This window comes from Centropristis striata, chromosome 2 (assembly GCF_030273125.1).
Source record: "Centropristis striata isolate RG_2023a ecotype Rhode Island chromosome 2, C.striata_1.0, whole genome shotgun sequence".
Lineage (NCBI taxonomy): Eukaryota > Metazoa > Chordata > Actinopteri > Perciformes > Serranidae > Centropristis > Centropristis striata.
Window position 1 is genome coordinate 3,635,929 of NC_081518.1, and position 21,157 is coordinate 3,657,085.

Consider the following 21,157-nt stretch of genomic DNA (forward strand, 5'->3'; position numbering starts at 1 on the left):
TTAAACGGCCAGCAGGGGGCGACTCAACTGGTTGGGAAATGAAATCTATAATGGCATAAGTCTATGAGAAAATCACACTACTTCTCACTTGATTTACTGGCTCAGTAAACATTTTCCTAATGAGTTCATGGTCTCAATCGCTAGTTTCAAGTCTTCTTCAATACAGCATGATGTTTATTTTAGTAAATTATGGTCACATTTAGAGTAAAATAAAAAATAAATTAGGGTATTCTTTAGTCGTTACCATATTTGACCCTTTCACTGTGTCTTTTCAGTTCATGAAAGTTAATGTAACATTTTGGTCACCTAAAATAGCATTCACTTGTACTTAATGAGACTGTTAGGAGATTATTTTGTTTATTACAGATGCATCTTGCTAACCAAGCTAACTAGCTAAAATAGCTGGTAACTTCTCCAATCCAGCTCCAACTTCTCTTCAAACTATGGAATGCATAATGATGGCCAAAATGCCAAACTATTGAAAACATTAGTCCACAAAACCAATACTTCACATTGCAGAGGTGTCAAGTAACAAAGTACAAATATTTCGTTACCTTAAGTAAATATTTTGGGTATCTATACTGTACTGGAGTAATTATTTTTATTTTATTATATTACTTTTTACTTCTACTCCTTACATTTTCAAGCAATTATCTGTACTTTCTACTTCTTACATTTTAAAAATAGGATCATTACAGATTTTCAGTGTTCCGAAAACACACACAAAACCCCTATCCAGATAAATTGCTCCATCCAGATAGAGTGATTGTGGTTGGATGAGAAGTATAAACATACCCATGTGGCCCCGGGGCCTAATCTTTTGTCCTTTATGGCATTTTTCCCCCTTACATTACTTTTACTTTTATACTTTAAGTACTTTTGAAACCAGTACTTTTGTAGTTTTACTTAAGTAAAAAGCTTCAGTTGATACTTCGACTTCCACAGAAGTCTTTTTAAAACCCTAGTATCTATACTTCTACTTGAGTAATGAATGTGAATACTTTTGTCACATTGTTTAGTTCAACTAACAGCTGAAACACAAAGAAACTGAAGATGTCACTTTGGTCTTTGGCATCCTGGCATTTTACACCATTTCATAAGCTGAACACAAAAAATAATCACCATATTAAAGCATAATGAAAATAATCATCAGTCACAGTCCTTCAATACATATATTTAGAAACGCTATTCTTCTGTTCACCCTTTAGTTCAACAGAAAAAGAGCTTAACAATCAGTCAGTTTTCTCTAAAATTTAAAGTAGATAAGCATGACATTGTGTCTGATTGCAGAGGCTTTTTAAAAAATAAGTGCTTCAATGCTGTGAGCACTGAAAACAAATTGTATTAATCTTTATTATATTTGGACAGAGGCAGAAGTCTCTGAGACAGATATCTAAAAACCAAGACCAATTAAACCAAAACCATTAGCAGGGTTCGATGCCCTCCGGAGTCAGTAAGATGTCTTTTTTTTTCTGATTGGGATAACTAACCCTCTAAATCCTTGAAGAATCCTAACGCTGATGGTTGAATTGACATGGGAAATGAAGCCAGGCTGCCAGAGTTGAGCGTAAATGTTCTACATGCACGTCTACCATGCTCTTTACTTTACTGACCCTTACTTGGCTCCAAACGCTGCCCTTGAACATAAATCACTAATGAAGAATAAATGCATATAAATGTAATTTGTAGGAGACAGGGCTGCAGTAATCCATGCAGACAGCCATGTGAAGAGTCATAGCCTTGAATTATTAATGTACTACTCACCATCACATACCATCTAACTAGAAACATGGAGTTTTTCTAGAAGAGAGGAGATGCCGAAGAGATTCTAGACCGTCTGTTTGTGTCATTTAATTATCCAGGGACTGTTATTTTGTAGGGCTGCACGATCATGGCCAGAATGATAATCACGATTATTTTGTTTTTAGTTTTAGTGTCCGGTACTTGTTGTAAACAAACAGAGATCACTAAGTGAACACCTCCTGCAGCAGCAGCACATACACACTGTACTGCTACAGAGCTAACTGTTAGCCTGTTAGCAATTTGAAGACTGGACGCTAAGGGGTTAACATCCCCTCCGGCTCTGCAGCTGAGAGAAACTGCTGCAGGAGGACTGTGCCGCTTCGACTCGTTCTTAAGTGTAAGAACGAGTCTCCAAAAGTCTCCAATAACACCAGAAATAGTCGCTGGATTTGTCGCCAGTCGCTTTTTGAAAAATAGTTGCTAAGGGGGTCTGAAAAGTCGCTAAATATAGCAACAAAATTGCTAAGTTGCTAACGTGAAACGCTGCTTCACCGGCTTTTACAAAATGGCGCGTGTTGTTGTGGCTTCGAGTACTACGTCACATCCTGCTTAGCGATCTATCCAATCAGCAACCAGGCTGTTTTCAGGGGAGAAAAAAAGTCCCGTTAAAAGTCTGCTCATGACGGCTTGTGGTGGAAAATCTTCACAAAACAGAAACAATACTCAAGATACACAAAAACAGGTCCTTGGTTCGAACAGCGAGTCCCAGTAATCCTAAAATCTAGTGCTATTATACCTAATGTTCCTGTTTCAGGTTATTGTTCCAAATGGTGCAGTGGGATTTCCTAAATCAGAGCTGCTCTTATCTAAATCAAGCAGAAGTTTCCTGTAAAGAGACTGTGACTGTTGGTCAGGTTTCTGTGTGTTTGTCGAAACATGTTTGATGCATATTTAAACTGCTATATGTCTGATATATTAATTCATCTTCAAATTAATTCACAACAGGCTCATATTCAAATTAGGGGCGTTTCGGCGAGTGAGACCAGCCTCATTCCAGGTATTGGGCTGTAGTTAGTAGAAACATCCTTTATGCTACAGTCCACGGAGTCACTGAAGGTACCGCTGCAAGGCGCTAGCTCGGTATTTATTTAGGCAGCTACATGAAACCTCAACTATGCATTCGCCCCCTGGTGGTTGGTGGACTACTGGTGTAGAAAGTGCTTGATTAGATATGCAGGAGAGCCGCATTTTAAAATAGAAATATTGCCGACGATCAGGTTAATTTAATCGTGGTGGCCAAAATCGTGATCACGATTAAAATTGGATTAATTGTGATTGTACAGCTCTAGGTATTTAACTAGCCTGATTCTTGTTTTTCTTATTTCTCACGGCATCTGAATCTCGCTGCACTCATTTATATCCTCATAACCAGAGTGGCACAAGCTCAGGTTGGCATAATTCTGTCCACAATTGCATTAAAAGGACAATACACTTGCTGAGATTTTAATTTCAGATCAGTTGTTTTACATTTTAATCCGATTCAGTCGGAATCTCGCCTCAAACTCCTCAGAGCAGAGTGTTGTTTTCTTCCAAAACGCTGCTGTGATCGCTGAACACTGACTCTATTTCCAGAAGCAACATTATAAAGAATTTAATTCTGCAGTCTTAATGACAAGTATCTCTTGGCATGTCTGTACGGGGGAAAATCCCACCAGTTGCAACCACTTGAGAGGCGCTTATTATTATTACCCAAAAAAACCCGAAAGAAAAATCCTGCAGTCTGAACACCGACAAGCACAATTTTGCTTTCCTGACGTGATACGGAACCCACTGAGAATATCTTTTTGACAAGGGACTTGATTTATTTTCCAATCTAAGCAGCTTCCTTCCTCCTCACAAGTGTTATCATCAGCACCAAGGAGTGTGAATCCGAGACAAACATTCAAACAGGTCGGCATATTCTACACACAGGATAACACCTTCTGGGGTGAGAGCTTTCACACAATCATCAAGCATCTCTGTCTTCACATTAACCTTTATTAGCACCGTGTACATAAGAGCATGAGATGGGTTTTTTGCAATAAAGCATTTATGAAAACACTAGTTTTTTTGTTCATCATAACAAAGGAATCCAATTTGTAGCTAAAAATTAAATACTTGAACTATAATATTATAGTTACCCCTGGAGCTGTGTGGGTTTTTCAGAGTATGTGGCCTTCGGCGAGATGTTTATTTGAGGTGATAAATATGTAAATCAAGGCATATCCACTTTCACAATACAATAAATATGACTGGATTCAGGGTAGAACGAGCCCATGAATAATAAGTTATCAGAAGGAGAGTTAACACTTTACAATAACCATCTAAGTGATGTTTATAGATGGTTTATAGACCAATTATTAACCATTTACAAAGTGCTATACAAATTTAATCTTTAAATGTTTTAAACCAATTTCTTAAAAGGTATATGAATCATTTCAAAATCATTAACATACTTAACATGGTGTTAACATTTTTATAGTTAGAGCAAAACTGATAATAAACTAGCCTATTAAATATAATTTAATTGTTTGTTAATGGTACAGTAACTATCAATTACATTAATATACCATCTATTTGCCATTTATAAATGATAGTTAAACATTACTAAATTATGTACTTTGTTTATAAATGATGATTAAACTTTAATAAACTATCTGTTTACCCTTTATGAATGGTCTACTTACCATCTATAAATGATGGTTATTGTAAAGTGTTACTGGCTTAACCTCCTGGGACCCTGCGTCCTCATATGTGGACATTTCATTTTAGGTTTTCTGGGCCTTATACTTAATTCCGCTTAACTATAACCTGTTAATGACCAGGTACAAAAGCTGATGGTTAAAACTTGCTAATTTGTGCTTAATAATGTTTGTAGTTTGATATTGAGAATGAATAGACTTTTACTATTGTTCTTCCAAAGAGAGGGTGTAAATATAAGGAAATAAAAAGTTTTATACACTGGTGAATTAATTGTGTTATATAGTAAAATTAACCCTTCCGCCCCCCCAAAAAAACTGTTCAAAGACAATGCTTAGTTTTTGTACTTATCAGGTCCTACAGATCCAAAATATCTAGGAGAAACTAACAATACATACCAAACGAAAGCTTGGGTCTCAGGAGGTTAAGAAGATTGTCCACTTATAAATATGAATTCACAGATACTGGACAAATAGCTAGGAAAGATGTGAGAAAACGAGACGGGGGTTAATATTGCACAAAGCCCAAAGTACTGCGGCCAGAACCTGATCCAGCAGGTCTGCCGTCAACCAGATCTGTCAAATCTGATCCATCCTCTCCATGGGGAACCATGTTCCAGCTTTAGTATTCACTCTGTGCTGCTGCGTCTCCCATCCAGAGGGTGTCTGGAAAAACTCTGCTGCAGCAGCCACACTGCGCTCATCCTCATCCTCATCCACTCAGTCCTGCCCATGGCAACAAGACCGGAAAGGAAACCACAAGCCCTTCATTTCTCAAGCCAGTCCTAACTTTTCTCCACAATGCTGAAATTACTTCCCCAGGCCAGTGAGAAAAAAAAAAAAAAAAAAAGCTGAGCTCTCAACATCAGCTCCATCTTTTCAATCCATTTATCAACCCCAAAAACTTTTATGACTCCAGGGTGTCATTTTGATTATATTTAAATTTAGTTAAGAAAATTAGCTCTTACACTGAAATATGATACAGTACTAGAGAATGATGGTATACTTAAAATACTTCATAGTACCTTTTTGATGCTGCATATGTCATAAAATATATATTATACCAATTCCCACCAAAATTAGGGCGAAAAAATATAAGACCACTCTTGTTTTCTCTAAAGTCTTGTTCATTTTAATGCCTGGTACAACTAAAGGTACATTTGTTTGGACAAATATAATGATAACAACAAAAATAGCTCATAAGAGTTTAATTTTAGAGCTGATATCTAGACATTTTCCATGGTTTTCTTGATAATGATTTGGGTTATTATTTTAGAGACGTGGAGGTGACGTATGGTTTTAGATCGTTGTGACGGATTAAACACGGGAGACGCCACTGTGGCCGCCGTCGCTAACTGTGCACAAAGTCAGCAGCTGATCATAAACAAAGCAGCATGGCTAATTGTGCACAGCGTCTCCGCTGATCATAAACATAGTGATTGTGAATTAACTGGCATCGCTAACTGTGCACAGAGTGTCTGGTGCTTGTTGTAAACAAACAGAGATCACTAAGTGAACACCTCCTGCAGCAGCAGCACATACACACTGTACTGCTACAGAGCTAACTGTTAGCCTGTTAGCACATACACACTGTACTGCTACAGAGCTAACTGTTATAACGGCTATTAGCAATTTGCAGACTGGACGCTAAGAGGTTAACATCCCCTCTGGCTCTGTGACTGCAGCTGGGAGAGACTGCTGCAGGAGGAATGTGTCGCCTCGACTCGTTCTTACTCTTCTTAACGGGCCACCAGCACCTGTAGCTCGTTAAGAAGAGCCGAAAAGTTGCTAATTATAGCAACAAAGTTGCTGAATTGGCGACACTACTTTGCCGGCTTTTACAAATGGCGCGTGTTGTTGAGCACTACGTCACATCCTGCTTAGCGTTCTATCCAATCAGTAACCAGGCTTTTTACAGGGGAGAAAAACGGCCCTGCTCTTCTACAGGGACTAAAAAAGTCCCGACAAAAGCCGGCTCCGAACCGCTCGTATTCAAATTAGGGGCGTTTCGGCGAGTGAGACCCGCCTCATTCTGGGTATTGCCCGGTTGTGGAAACAGCCCTTTACACACCCGTGTGTAGGACTGACTTCCGGCAGTCAGCCAAAAATTGTTGCGTGCCTAAAGAGATAAAGTGATCAGAGCAGTTTTCAGGTGGTAGGTTTCAGTTTGTTGCTGCTGTGGGCATGTTTATGACTTTAACACATACTTAATAACACTATTTTGTAATACAATAACACAAACCATTAAAAAAAGATCATGATGTTTGTTGCCATCATTAAATTAAAGCATCTATTTGTCTTATATGTAGCTCAACCATGTCACTTGATGTAATCCCAGCACACTTTAGTCACAAATATTCCTGGGACCCCTACAGATGAACATTTAAAACCCTGGGCACCAGAAACCTGTTGCTCTGGAACAATTTGGCCACAGTTAACCACATTGATCATACAGACTCCAGCCTCCTACTAGGTATTCTTGTTTTTCATTTTTCAGTCACAGCATCGTGCCGGAAAAGGGCCAGAAATGTGCGTGTCCAGCCAGGTGTCAGGTTTCTATCACTGCTGATTGGAGCTGGAGCTGATAAATATCCGTGACTGCTGCAGAGTCATTTGTACTGGGAATGAATGTTGATTGTGCCCCGGCCCACTGAAGACAAAGGCCAGATGTTAGTGTGGGTGTAAGTGGGTTTTTATGTCCAGTGAGAAAGAGGTTTTAGATATATTTTAGTCTTTTTAGTCACACTTCTTTATGTAACAACATTCATTGTTGCTGTAACTGTAGTCCTGTCCGTAGTAATGTGAAGGGATGCTGTAGTTAACTATCATCATTATGTTTTGCATGACAAAATGACCCAAAAAAGACACAAAAAGACACAAAATGACTAAAAAAGAAACAAATGAAGGGGACAAAATTACCAAAAAAACGTCAGAAGAAGACACAAAAGACTAAAAAGACACAAAATTACCAAAAAAAGACTAAAAGAGACAAAATGACTAAAAAAAGACACAAAATGACCAAAAAAAGACACAAAAAGACACAAAATGAAAAAAAGAAACAAATGAAGGGGACAAAATGACGGGAGAAAAAACACAGAAGAAGACACAAAATGACTAAAAAAAGACACAAAATTACTAAAAAAGGACACAAAATGACTAAAAAAGACACAAAATGACGCTAAACACACAAGACACAAATAAAATACAGGCAGGATGAAAAGGATTCAGAAATGGACAAAATAGCCCCAGACTCCATAGAGTTAAGAACGACTCTCAGCTTTTGTCTCTTTAGTGAACGGAGTTAAATAATCTTAAGTAAGACTTCGTAATGTTACTGTTGAACATCCAGAAACGCTGCCAGTCCATGAAACTTTTATAACGTTTCATTAAAATTTAGAATTCTGCCTTGTGAAACATGAGAAATTCATCAGATAAACTGAGTGAATTATGAAAAATATGTTTGACAAGTTGATTTACATTTTGACTGACAAGGCAAATAAAGTATTCAACTGTAGTCTTATCTGTATTAATATGGAAGGATACTGAAGTTAACTATCATCATTATGTAGCTGCAATACAGTGATAACAACACACTTTATTTATGAAGCACCTTATTAGATAACAAAATGTGCTTTGAGCAGTAAAAACAAAGAGATTATAGGGAAAAATGAAGGCCAAATTAAAGGTAGTATAGTTCAGTAGTGGCAAGTTCAGCAATGCAAACTGGAGCTCTGCCATAATTAAAATTATTTTAAAATCAATTCAAAAACAAATGAACTGAGAAATCTGGCAGCTGACAGCTGTTTACTGTGAATATGACTCTTGTTAAATTAAGTTTCTTTTCGGTTCATTAGAAAAAAATTCTGCTTTAATATTACAAATGTCCTTCTGGTAACTGTGAACAATTTAATCAAGGTTCAAACAACTATATTTTCTGATTTTAAACTGCATGAAGCTGATTTATTTCTTATGATTATACTAGAGGGCTAGATTTCCATTCATACCATCTCTGTTGGAGAAAAGTCTTTCTCATTGATTGTCCTGTTGGTCTGAGATTACACAGCGGGGTCCAATAGATTTTCAGCAGCCCAGGGGTCACGAAACTCAATCAGTGCTCCTCTACAATTACAGACCCACGAGTCATTATGCTAAAACTTTATCCTGGTGTCCCGGTGTTTGTCCTCTATAATCACACAGATCTCTAAATCTTTTGTACAAATGATGGAAAAAGCCCAAACAGCATATTTTAATGCAGATTTATAAATATTTTGAGATGGTTCATGTACATATCAGACCAACAATTTATTACTGTTGATACTAAATGAAAGTCGTCTGTTTTAGTTTTTCTCCAGAGCCCGACTGATAATGGATTTTTCTAGAACGATGCTGATACTGATTTTAGAGGGGAAATTTATCAATAATCGATATAGTGGCCAATATAGTAATTATTTGAGCTAGAATGAAAATAAACCTTTTTTTTTTATGAGGATTGTGCAACGATTTTTCACTCTACAAATGTATAGAGAGCGGCTTTCTCAAATATTAAACTTTATTAAATAATATGTAACATTATTATGCATTATGTGTTAGCCATTTCTGTAATCATAACCTAGAAAATAAAGAATAAATAGGAGTTAAATAAATATCTAAATAAAAATCATTACTGTTCAGTTTCAGTCAATTGCTCACTATTTAAATAAAAAATAATAAAAAAATATTAATAGCTAGCATACTTTCTAAATCTTTTGTACAAATGATGGAAAAAGCCCAAACAGCATATTTTAATGCAGATTTATAAATATTCTGAGATGGTTCATGTACATATCAGACCAATGACAGACAGCTTCATCTACTTTTTATTCATCGTTACTTTTGATACTCAATGAAAGTCTTCTGGTTTAGTTTTTCTCCAGAGCCAGACTGATAATGGATTTTTTTATGATGCTGATACTGACTGTGCAATGACTTTTCACTCACCCTTTCTATTTTTGGTAGTTTTGTGTCTTTTTTTGTAATTTTTACATCTATTTTTGGTTATTTTATGTCTTTTTTGTCATTTTTCATCTACTTCTGGTCATTTGTGTCTTTTTTGATCATTTTAACATCTATTTTTGGTCATTTTGTGTCTTTTTTTGGTCATTTTTACATCTACAGTCATGGAAACATTCTTGATAATAACCAAAACCATCATGAATAAAACCATGTTGTGTTACGTCACTGCGACAAACCCAAGACTAGTTAAAGACTGATATGAAACACAACAGATTACTACCTAAAACTTAATGATGGAGATGACGGAGCGCCGTGACTCCAGTAAAACTCCTAGATTTACTAAAGACTTTCAGCTTTTATTCTGGGACTGGGGACATCTTTTGCCCAGCATAAGACAAAAAAGAGTTAAAAGGCTGAAGTTTAAAAAAACGAACATGGTCAGATTTAGCATATTTATAGATTTAAATGTTCTACATCACATTTTATCGCTACTGTGATAAACTGAATCTGTCTTGTAGTTTCCCTCCTATTACTTTATGCCTACAAGTATTTAAAACTTTGTATCAAAAGTTTCAAAGTGCAGCAGATATAATTTATGTGTTCAGAGCAACAAATCATCAACTTTTAACATGATGGATGAATTGTTTCTTAATTGGTTGTTGATCACGTTGCACAAGCTGCCGAGTTCTGATTAATGACAATATTTCTAAATATCATAACCTGGCCTTTCATTATTGTATGTGCTGCAGCATCTGTGCTCTTCGCCTGCTTATCTAAAATGCTAATACAGACAATAATACACATTGGTTATATTTCATATCATTGATTATTCATGACTTATTTATGTATACATTTATTAACACATTTTAACTGGGTCTCCTTACTGTTCTCTTTACTAAGAAACATCTAAATATATGACATCACTATATTTTTATTGAGGCATTATTGTGATGTTCCTTTTTCCTGTGGAAGTGGTTTTACTGGCCGGTCTGGAACCAGTCTGGAACCAGTCTGAACCAGTCTGGAACCAGTCTGATATGAACCAGAGCAGATTGATTTAATACTTTTTCCATGACTGTATTTTTGGTCATTTTGTTTCTTTTTTAGTCAAATTTACATCTATTTTTGGTTATTTTGTGTCTTTTTATAGTCATTTTTACATCTACTTTTGGTTATTTTGGGTCTTTTTTGATCATTTTAACATCTATTTTTGGTCATTAATAAAACTTTGAACAAGTAAATTATATCTGCTGCACTTGGAAACTTTTGATACAGAGCAACAAATCATCAACTTTTAACATGATGGATGAATTGTTTCTTAATTGGTTGTTGATCACGTTGCACAAGCTGCCGAGTTCTGATTAATGACAATATTTCTAAATATCATAACCTGGCCTTTCATTATTGTATGTGCTACAGCATCTGTGCTCTTCACCTGCTTGTCTAAAATGCTAATACAGACAATAATGCACATTGTTTATATTGAATACAAATTGCATGCAGAATATTTGCATGAAAACTAATGTGTAAATCATTATTATGACAGTAATGGAGTTTTATTGCCACCTCCATAAATACCGTGCACAAAGCCCGTCTCATGGCTGTTTTTCAAAGCTCTCAATGATCCTCATTTCTCAACACAACCTTCCTGGCACTGGTTGAGAGTGATGATGTCTGCTTTGGTGTTTGGTGATGCATTGTTCCACGCTGGCTTCACTGGCACTTCACCCAGTATTCACAGGTGTTTTGGGAAATCATTTGTATTATAATTCTGTGTCAGGGTCCTGTCCAATTTACTGCCTGTTCCAGCGTATAGTCTGACTTGAATGATCGCTTCACAGAAACTATATCTTGTGTTTTTGCTGTACATCCATCTAGGAAAACTATAATTGTGACTTGAAGCCCAAACAGAGCGCCGGTATCGTACCTCTGCTGTGTTTTATAGTGGACGAGCTTCCCGGGATTATCTTTCAGCTATTTATTGCCACAGATGGCATCTTCATAAATTCCCTACAATCACAAGGTCTCTTTTGGATAAATGCTCAGGAATAAATCAGGATACTGCAAAAAAAAAAGGTGTGTCTAAAAACAGGATAAAAACACTAAATCTGAGGGAAATGATCTTGCTGCATGGACAGATAATTTACCTTGACAAGATTTCTTAAATTAAGATTATTAAATCTAGAAATAAGCATTTTGTACGCTTAAAATAAGAAATTAACTCTTAAAACAAGATAAATTAAAGCTGCAAGCAGTGATGAACTGGCCCGAGCAGAGTGACCTGATGATTATATGTTTCTTACCAAGATAAAAAAAACTTTAGATTTAGAAGTGTTACATAATTACCCTCGTATAAATAGATGAAAGCGGAGTGCAATAGAATTGTAACAAGGAATTGGACGTCATAGCAATCTGATTGGTTGTTAGCTGTGGTATAAATCCTGTATACCACAGCCAACAACCAATCAGATTGCTTGATTCGAGCCATCTTTTATAATGGACAATTAAAGGTGTGATAGAAGATCATGGTTTTTACTAGGCTGATAGTAAGACGACTTTAAAGGGGCTGTACACAACATTCAGAACATAAATACAGTCAAATATATATATATATATATATATATAGTGACAGCACTTTACGAAGCATAGGGAAAAAAACACTGGAACACTGTTGATGTGCATCCTTTCAAAATAAAAGTCTCTGGTTAATTTACAAAAATGTCTAATGACCGACACATAAATCAGTGCTGCGCAGTTGCATATGGATGGATTAACATAAAGATTTAAGGACATATAAATGAAACATTTAACTGTAAATCAAACCGATAATTGATCTACATTGAGATGTAAATATTCAGCTTCCACTTGTGTGACCAGGAGAACAGAGAGCAGCAGTTCAGCTCACCCTCACACAACCCAGGACTTCCCTTTCAAGCCTCATCCAAAGCCTGGAGCTGTTGGCCTGATTGGAGTGCGTCTCTGAGGATCCGTCAGCAGCCAGTCTGAGAGCTGGCAGGTGGTCTGGAGGCATGACCAATGCTCTGCAGACAGACGGACAGACAGGCTCTGCTGGGGCTCTATGGGACTGCTAATCTGGGGCCAAGCCAGGGTCCTCCAGTCTTGTTGCTCTCAGCTCATTGTGTCACTGTTGCAAAAGCATTACTGAGCTCTAAACTACATTAACCTCCAGGCAAGGACGAGTTCCTTCAGCCCAACACAACCCCAGCAAGTAAACAACACGCAGCATAAGACTGAACTCAGAAGCGAGATAGAGAGCGATGAAGCAAAATGATTCATCTCCCTGTTTATTCATAGGGCTAGGACTCTGGTTCATAATATATGCGATAAAATCATCAGTGTGTCCAGCTATAAAGCAATCAGTGGAGCTATTATCAGGCCCAGGAATTCTAAAAGCATGTAATTTCTGGAGGAAAATGACTTACGGGACTAATCTTCCTTCTTTACTGATGATTGCATCTCTGTCATTAGCGAGGATGGATATTTCCACATTTGGAGCTCATGTCGTATAAGCTTGTCTCTATTTCCTTCTCACAGTCGGAGTGGAGCTGTGGAGGAGTCGTCCCTCGGTTCTCGCTGTGACTGAACGGGCTGATAGCTGCATTAATGATCTTCTTACAGTAGATGTATGTTATTATTTGGTGTCCCTCTGGAGGGCCGTGCTTTCTGCGTCCCAACTGCCTGTTGTAGCGATAATGCTGGGATTTCCCCAGGACCAGACTAAAAGCTGGAAGTCTTTAGTAAATCTAGGAGTTTTACTGGAGTCACGGCGCTCCCGTCATCTCCATCGTTAAGTTTAAGGTAAGGTAGTTAGGTTTCATATCAGTCTTTTCCTAGTCTTGGGTTTGTCGCAGTGACATAACACAACATGGTTTTATTCAGAATGGTTTTGGTTATTATCAAGAATGTTTCCATGACTGTAGATGTAAAAATGACCAAATAAGGACACAAAGTGACCAAAAATAGATGTTAAAATGATCAAAAAAGACACAAAATAACCAAAAATAGATGTAAAATGACTAAAAAAGACATAAAATAACCAAAAATAGATGTAAAATTGATTAAATAAGAAACAAAATGACCAAAATAGATGTAAAATTGACTAAAAAATAAACAAAATGACCAAAAATAGATGCTAAAATTACTAAAAAAAGACACAAAATAACCAAAAATAGATGTTAAAATGACTAAAAAAGACACAAAATGACCAAAATAGATGTAAAAATGACCAAAAAAGGACACAAAGTGACCAAAAATTGATGTAAAATGACTAAAAAAGATAAAATAACCAAAAATAGATTTAAAATTGAATAAAAAAGAAACAAAATGACCAAAAATAGATGTTAAAATGAGTAAAAAAGACACAAAATGACCAAAATAGATGTAAAGATGATCAAAAAAGACACAAAATGACTAAAAATACAGTCATGGAAAAAAGTATTAAACCAATCTTCTCTGTTTCAAATCAGTCTTTTCCTAGTCTTGGTTTGGATCATATCAAACGTGTTTGATATGAAATTATATCATGAATTCATTTCTAAATGTTCCTTTCCTTTATTCTTCCTTATATCTATTTTTACTCTAAAATAGTCAACTTTTCATGTCAGAAAAACAGAAACCCTTTTTCAGCTTTAAAAACTGCTAAAAGAATCTAGTTGTAGTCTTGTAAATAGTTTCCCTGCAAATTTAACAGTCTAAAACCTCAGTGTGAGACTAGAAACTCTCAAAACTTGTCTTTATATGTGAGCAGGTGGGACACCAGAGTTTTCTAGAGTCTTTTCCAAATCTTTTTCAAAGTCTCCTGATGTATATGTAGCATAAGAGGAAGTGATTTTCATCCAACTCAGAGCTGGTGACGGCGTACACATTAACTACAGTGAGAGAAACGCGACACAGGTAGTAACACAGTCGGTCTTTCTGCTGTGAACGACGCCGGCGTTCTCTTCACACACTGCTGCCAACGGTAACAATGACTCTGAGTCCTACAACTCTCAAATGTGCTTCAGTGGGATCACCAGGGGATGAAGGTGATCATTCAGACTTCAGAATTAATTAGGGGAGATTATTTATTCTAGCTGACACGACACAAGAGAGAGCACGTCACAGTGTGTTCTGGGTTACATTCCTCCGCCGTGTTCACTTGTTCCTGTCGGAGCACGTAAACGCTTTCAGAGACACACAGCACACAGGCAGCACTCCTGGCCTGGGATAATGACCCTACAAAATAAAATGTATCATCTAATTCGAATATTAATTTAGCCAGGTTTTGAATACTTTTCATTCTGCAACTTTAAAATTGTTTACCATGCCATGTTCAATCAATCAATCAAACTTTATTTATATAGCGCTTTTCACACATGTTGGTATCATTTTTTTCAGAACAACCTCACCTATATGCATGCGCGTAGATAGCACTATGGATGGGGGGGATATGTCCCCCCGAACAGTTATGGTACACTGTAATGAATTTCACTGTAAAATAAAAGTGAACTACTGGCAGCAGGGACGCCTAAAAGTATTTAACTGGTATTTTTCAGTCCATGTACTATAATTTATTTTAACATGGTATTTTGGATTACAGTATATGATTGTAGGCTAACTGTGGGTGTTGTGGTTATTTTACAGGGCATTTATTGTAATTTTTCAAACAGTATAATACCGTTTAATGCTGTTAAATTACAGTTATCTATTGTTAATTGACCGATTCAACTGTTAATTTACATGTGGGGGATGAATATTTAACAGTATTTTACAATTATTATAAAATACTGTAAATACACAGCCTACTACCAATAATAGCTCATTTATGTCTAAGGGGATTTTAGTACCACTACAACCTTAAATATTGCTCATTTTATGACATCTTGCAGTCTTCCCAACTGTTCGGATAGACATATAGCCATTTTTCTGAAAACAATGTTACTCTGATGACTTATTGACACGAATCTGTGAGTATCTTTCCAACTTTACCAAAAACCAAAAGTTGACTTTATTCTCGTTATTTCGACTTTTTTCTTGAACTGCATAATGACAAAAAAAATCCTCCTCTCATTATTTTGTTCTCCTACCTGGCCCCAATCCTCTTCTGTACAGTACTAACAACTGCATCGAATAATAAAATACGGTCCGATCGGGTTGGGAGGTGATGGTTAGAACTGAGACTCAGTATTTCAGTAAATCTGTATTTCTAAATCCCTGAAGATGTCCAAGGCCAGAGTCACAGGAGCCACCCACTCTGAGCTTCGTTTAATTTAATCAGTATTTTATAGAGTCTTTGGTAAGAGCCAGTCAGGCTAAGTGTCACTTGCAAATTAGAAAGGTCAAAAAGTATAAAGAGGCAGACAAAATACACATTTGATTGTGGTCTTTTCATGGATTATAGAATGACACAAGTATTATATTTATAATGGAGCTCTGAGGATATTAAACTCAATTAGAACATCATGAAAAGACCAATTTTAAAAGTTTGCCAAACACAAGAAATATAAAAACACAAGTTGCCCAGATATCTTATACCTGATCTTATATCAACCTGTCCACTGTATTTTAACCCTCTGGAGTCCATCTATTTATTGAAAATACACGTTTTATTTACAGTAATAACTTTATTTATATATGATATGTAGACGAGCTGAGGAAGCCAGTTGAAAGTTCAATCATAGGAGCTTTCACAGTGTGCCATTTATGTTTCTAGACCATTTTTAAAATGTGAATTTTTCTTTCTACAATGAAAATTACTACTATGTTTAATTTACATGCAAAGAGACTGTTTTGCAGTTTTTTTATTATTTATTATTTTTTTTCTGCTGTTTTCGTGTGTATAAATGGTAAATTTAAATGGTACATTTCCATAGACACCTGTGTCTTTTGTTTGTATTTTGGGTTCTTGGCGGCTTTATACTTTAACCCATTGAAACCTGGAAAGCGGATACGTCTTTTTGAGGTATTTGTATAAGCTCTCAAATATTTTTTAAATTTAATTTCTCTCTGCTACAGAGGCTGAAAAATCTATTATTTAGTAGAAGCGTTGAAACTTCTGTTGAATTTCCAGAAAAAAAGGTTTTAGGGGCTTATTTTAAAATCGCCCAGAGGTTTTACAGGCGTTTTAGGCCTCAATGGGTTAATTAAAATAAAATGAAAAATCTGACTGATAGCCAAGTTTGTGTGGAGAAAAAGGAGCCATGCATGTGATGTAAGGACAGACTGAAAGATGCTGAACAGAGACAGAAATTAATGCAGAGGAAGTTGCCAAATTTGAACCAAAATCTCCTGGACTTGAGAGGTTTAAACCTCCACAAAGCAAAGAATTTGCAGCCAAATGACACGTTTCCAACGAGTTTAGCATTTAGCATAAAAAGAAGACGATGAGGCTCTCAGTGACCTTGCTGCCAGGAGCCATTAAGTGTCATTATCATAGTTAATTTCCCACATATTACCTGCATGAACAATGGCCCATGGCCTCGAGGGGGTGACATCATTACTCACCCTGATGCCCAGCTCCACGTTCTCTCCCCCGTACACCTCCATCCCCTCATCCAGCAAACCGATCTCCTCGAAGTACAGCCTGTCCACCACGAAGCAGCCAATCAGGGCCGGGCTCCTGAGGGGGATTAGAGATGATGATGAAGATCAGTTTTGTTTGTCTTTTGCAGGTAATGTTAGCTTTGCACTGTTGCTATAGTAACAGCAGGGGGGGAAAAAAGAAGAGAAATGTGACCTTGCACAACATGTAATTAGTCCACGAATGCTGCATTTGTAATTAAATTTCAGGTAAGTAATGTCATGTAATGAATGGTAGCATTGATTCAGGCGGTGGGGACTACTTACTGGATCGGGGCACTCTTGTTGCCCTTGTGCCACCAGGACTTGGGAGGGTTGAGGTAGCGGCACCACAGCTCCCAGTCGAAGCCCTGGGCCGACAGCGGGTACTCCTCGATCTCAAACGTGTCGTACTTGATGTTATCAAATGATGGGGAGATTATGCGCGTTCTGTCTTCTTTAATTCTCTGCAGGATGGGTTCAGCCCTTCAAATATGGAAAATGAAAGTCATTTAACTGGAGTGCTTGTTTTGTTTTCCATTACCTTTGTCATGACAACGGCTGTCAAGTAAGGACACTTACAAAAATTACTTGTTTAGTTAAAATAATTTGCTGACAGCTTGAAATAACAAAAACTACAAATAAAAAAACATTTTAAAAGAATAATATAAAAATAAAAACTATATATATATATATATATATCATAATAAATTCTAATCACAACACAAAAAAAATAAAATAAATAAAATAAAAATAAAAATAAAAACTAGAGTTTTTTTTAAAAACTAACTAACTGAAACTGTATTGTGAGGTTACAAAACTACCTAAAACTAACTAAAATTATAGTGAAAATGTCCTTAGTTTTCGTTTTTGTCAACTTTTTTCATTCATAATTCAGTGTTTCTATTTGAACATGCAACACATGGTAAATATGTTTACTGAGACTGGGATGTATACACTCGAAACAAAATTCAAAACACCCAGAACTGTAAGAGTTAATAACCTTACTGGGGCTGAGATGAATAAACCAAAGGAAATAAAGGCAAACTTTATTATGACCTCTTTGAATCTGGCACCCAACATATATCCCATTACAAGAAAACACTAAAACTAATAAAAACTAAACTAAAACTAAGCATTTTCAAAAAGGGAGGGTTGAGGTAGCGGCACCACAGCTCCCAGTCGAAGCCCTGGGTCGATCTCAAACGTGTCGTACTTGATGTTATCAAATGATGGGGAGATTATGCGTGTTCTGTCTTCTTTAATTCTCTGCAGGATGGGTTCAGCCCTTCAAATGTGGAAAATGAAAGTCATTTAACTGGAGTGCTTGTTTTGACAGGCTTCCTCCATTACCTTTGTCATGACGACGGCTGTCAAGTAAGGACTCTTGTTAAAAACCAATTTCAGGATTTCAAGATTAATTCAATCCAATTTGTTACTCTGACAAACTATTATTTCCCATCTGATAAGTTGATGAGGTTTTTTTTTTGGCGATAAAATATGCAAACACTACACAATAGATTTACAAGGTCATTTGTGAAAAAAAGGAGCCAAGAGTCAGCCATTCATGCTCCTCCCTCTAAACAACTGGTTAGAAAACTTTCCTCACTATGCAGGAAGTACACACACACACACACACACAAATTCTTGTACTTCTATCTTTGTGAGGACCCTCATTGGAACAGTGGATTCCCTTGCAGGGTTATAATAATTTGGGATTTTTCGTTTGTTTTAATTTTAATTTTGTTGTGAATTTTTGTTTTCAAATTCAGTTAGTTGTAATCCGTTTTTGAAATGCTAGTGAAATGTTAGTTAATTATCTTTTTTTAAACATAAACCTGATGTAACCTTTACCCTTAAAACAAAGTCTGAAATTTCAGTTAATTCCCTTGCAAGGTTATAATAGTTTTGAATTCTTCATTAGTTTTAGTTTTTATTAGTTTTAGTTTTTTGTAATGGGGTATTTGTTGGCTGGGAGATTAAAAGAGGTCACAGTAAATTTTGCCTTTATTTCCTTTGCCTTATCCATCTTCATTATGTATGAAAAAAGTTGACAAAGACGAAAACAAAGGACATTTTCACTTTAACTTTAGTTCGTTTTAGTTAGTTTTGTAACCACAAAATACAGTTTCAGTTAGTTAATTAATTATCTTTTTTTAAACAAGAACCTGATGTAACCTTTAACCCTTAAAACAAAGTCTGAAATCTCAAAAAAGCCTTTAAAGAAGTGAGGACTGGCCGAAATGTCCTCACTTTGCAAAAATGTCCTCACTTTGTTGGTTAAAAACGTGTTCCGGTCCTCACTATGTAGGAAGTACAAGAACACACAAACACACACATTCTTGTACGTTTATCTTTGTGAGGACCCTCATTGTAATAGTGAATTCCTTCGCAAGGTGATAATAGTTTTGGATTTTTCATTAGTTTTAGTTTTAGTTTTTATTAGTTTTAGTTTTTTGTAATGGGGTATTTGTTGGCTGGGAGATTAAAAGAGGTCACTGTAAATTTTGCCTTTATTTCTTTTGCCTTATCCATCTTCATTATGTATGAAAAAAGTTGACAAAGACGAAAATGAAGGACATTTTCATTATAATTTAAGTAAGTTTTGTAACCACAAAATACAGTTTCAGTTAGTTAATTAATTATCTTTTTTTAAACATAAACCTGATGTAACCTTTACCCTTAAAACAAAGTCTCAAAAAAGCCTTTAAAGAAGTGAGGACTGGCCGAAATGTCCTCACAAAAATGTGTTCCGGTCCTCACTATGTAGGAAGTACAAGAACACACACACACTCTTGTACTTCTATCTTTGTGAGGGCCCTCATTGGAATAGTGAATTCCCTTATTATAGTTTTGAATTTTTCATTAGTTTTAGTTTAGTTTGTATTAGTTTTAGTTTTTTGTAATGGGGTATTTGTTGGGTGGGAGATTAAAGAGGTCACTGTAAATTTTGCTTTTATTTCATTTGCCTTATCCATCTTCATTATGTATGAAAAAAGTTGACAAAGACGAAAACGAAGGACATTTTCACTTTTCATTTTAGTTGGTTTTGTAACCACAAAATACAGTTTCAGTTAGTTAATTAATTATCTTTTTTCAAACATAAACCTGATGTAACCTTTACCCTTAAAACAAAGTCTCAAAAAAGCCTTTAAAGAAGTGAGGACTGGCCTAAATGTCCTCACAAAAATGTTTTCCGGTCCTCACTATGTAGGAAGTACAAGAACACACACACACACACACGCACACTACACTGTATGACTGTTCCATAGACACAGAAAAGCCAAACTTCCAGTCTTTGTTTCTAAATGAAATAATTTCTCAGTAAGCCCACACAGAGCGGTGTGACTCAAGAAGCAGCGCTCTAGTGCTGAGCAGCGATAACCTCGTGCTGCTGCTCGTTGTGAGTGACTCACCATCCAACGTTGAACTCGACGTGGGCATCAAACAGGGCAACAACTGGGGCAGTGGCAGCCCTCCACCCGCTCACTCTGGAGCGGATCAGACCCTCCTGCTTGGCGTGACGCACCATCTTGATGAATCCTGGATGCTGGCTGTTTGTCTCGGACACAAAATCCTGCAGCTTCTCCTTCAGCTCATCTGCAAAACACACAAACACACACACACACACACACACACACACAGATGAATTTTACATCAATATGTGCTTTTTGAAGTTCTCACTGGAGATAGGTGAGTAAAGTGTGAACAAACTTCCACCCACAAGACGTCGTCATGTCCTCCTCCAGTGGGCAGTATATCATTGGTAGGAGGCCAAGAGTACTCACTGCTTCATTGCTTTGATCAGTGGACCAAAGAGGCAGCAGCTTGAGCCAGCTCTGCAGACCTCCATGGGGCTTACCAGTCATAACGGGATATTGCAATATTGAGGACTTAGCTGGCAATGCTTTTCAAAACAAGGGGGGAGGAGACAGAGGACGTCCGTCAGCTTTAATGTTTGCTTCAAAGTTTACCTCCGTTATTACTGCAGCTATATTTTTTATGATGAGTCATGCCCTGCAGGATGAAAGAGTCAGTGCTATTTATATGACAAATAATCATAGTTGTAAGTAAGTTGTTCATAAGAACCCATGGTGACACCCGTGTACACTGCAAGAAAGCCAACT

At 36.6% G+C, this 21,157-nt stretch overlaps 1 protein-coding gene across 2 annotated transcripts in view; it reads right to left on the minus strand.

Moving 5' to 3' along the window:
• The window catches only part of galnt18b (UDP-N-acetyl-alpha-D-galactosamine:polypeptide N-acetylgalactosaminyltransferase 18b), a 161,138-nt gene that overhangs the window by 58,579 nt on the left and 81,402 nt on the right, over positions 1 to 21,157 (minus strand). Inside the window, exons 4-6 of one of the 2 annotated variants that reach the window (XM_059347891.1) lie at positions 20,447 to 20,544; positions 17,319 to 17,516; positions 16,977 to 17,091 (exon numbers count right to left, since the gene is read on the minus strand). In XM_059347891.1, the coding sequence (XP_059203874.1) occupies positions 16,977 to 17,091; positions 17,319 to 17,516; positions 20,447 to 20,544 (411 nt within the window). Of the gene's footprint in view, positions 1 to 16,976; positions 17,092 to 17,318; positions 17,517 to 20,446; positions 20,631 to 21,157 lie in introns of both variants that reach the window. The other variant, XM_059347889.1, reaches the window with a different exon arrangement.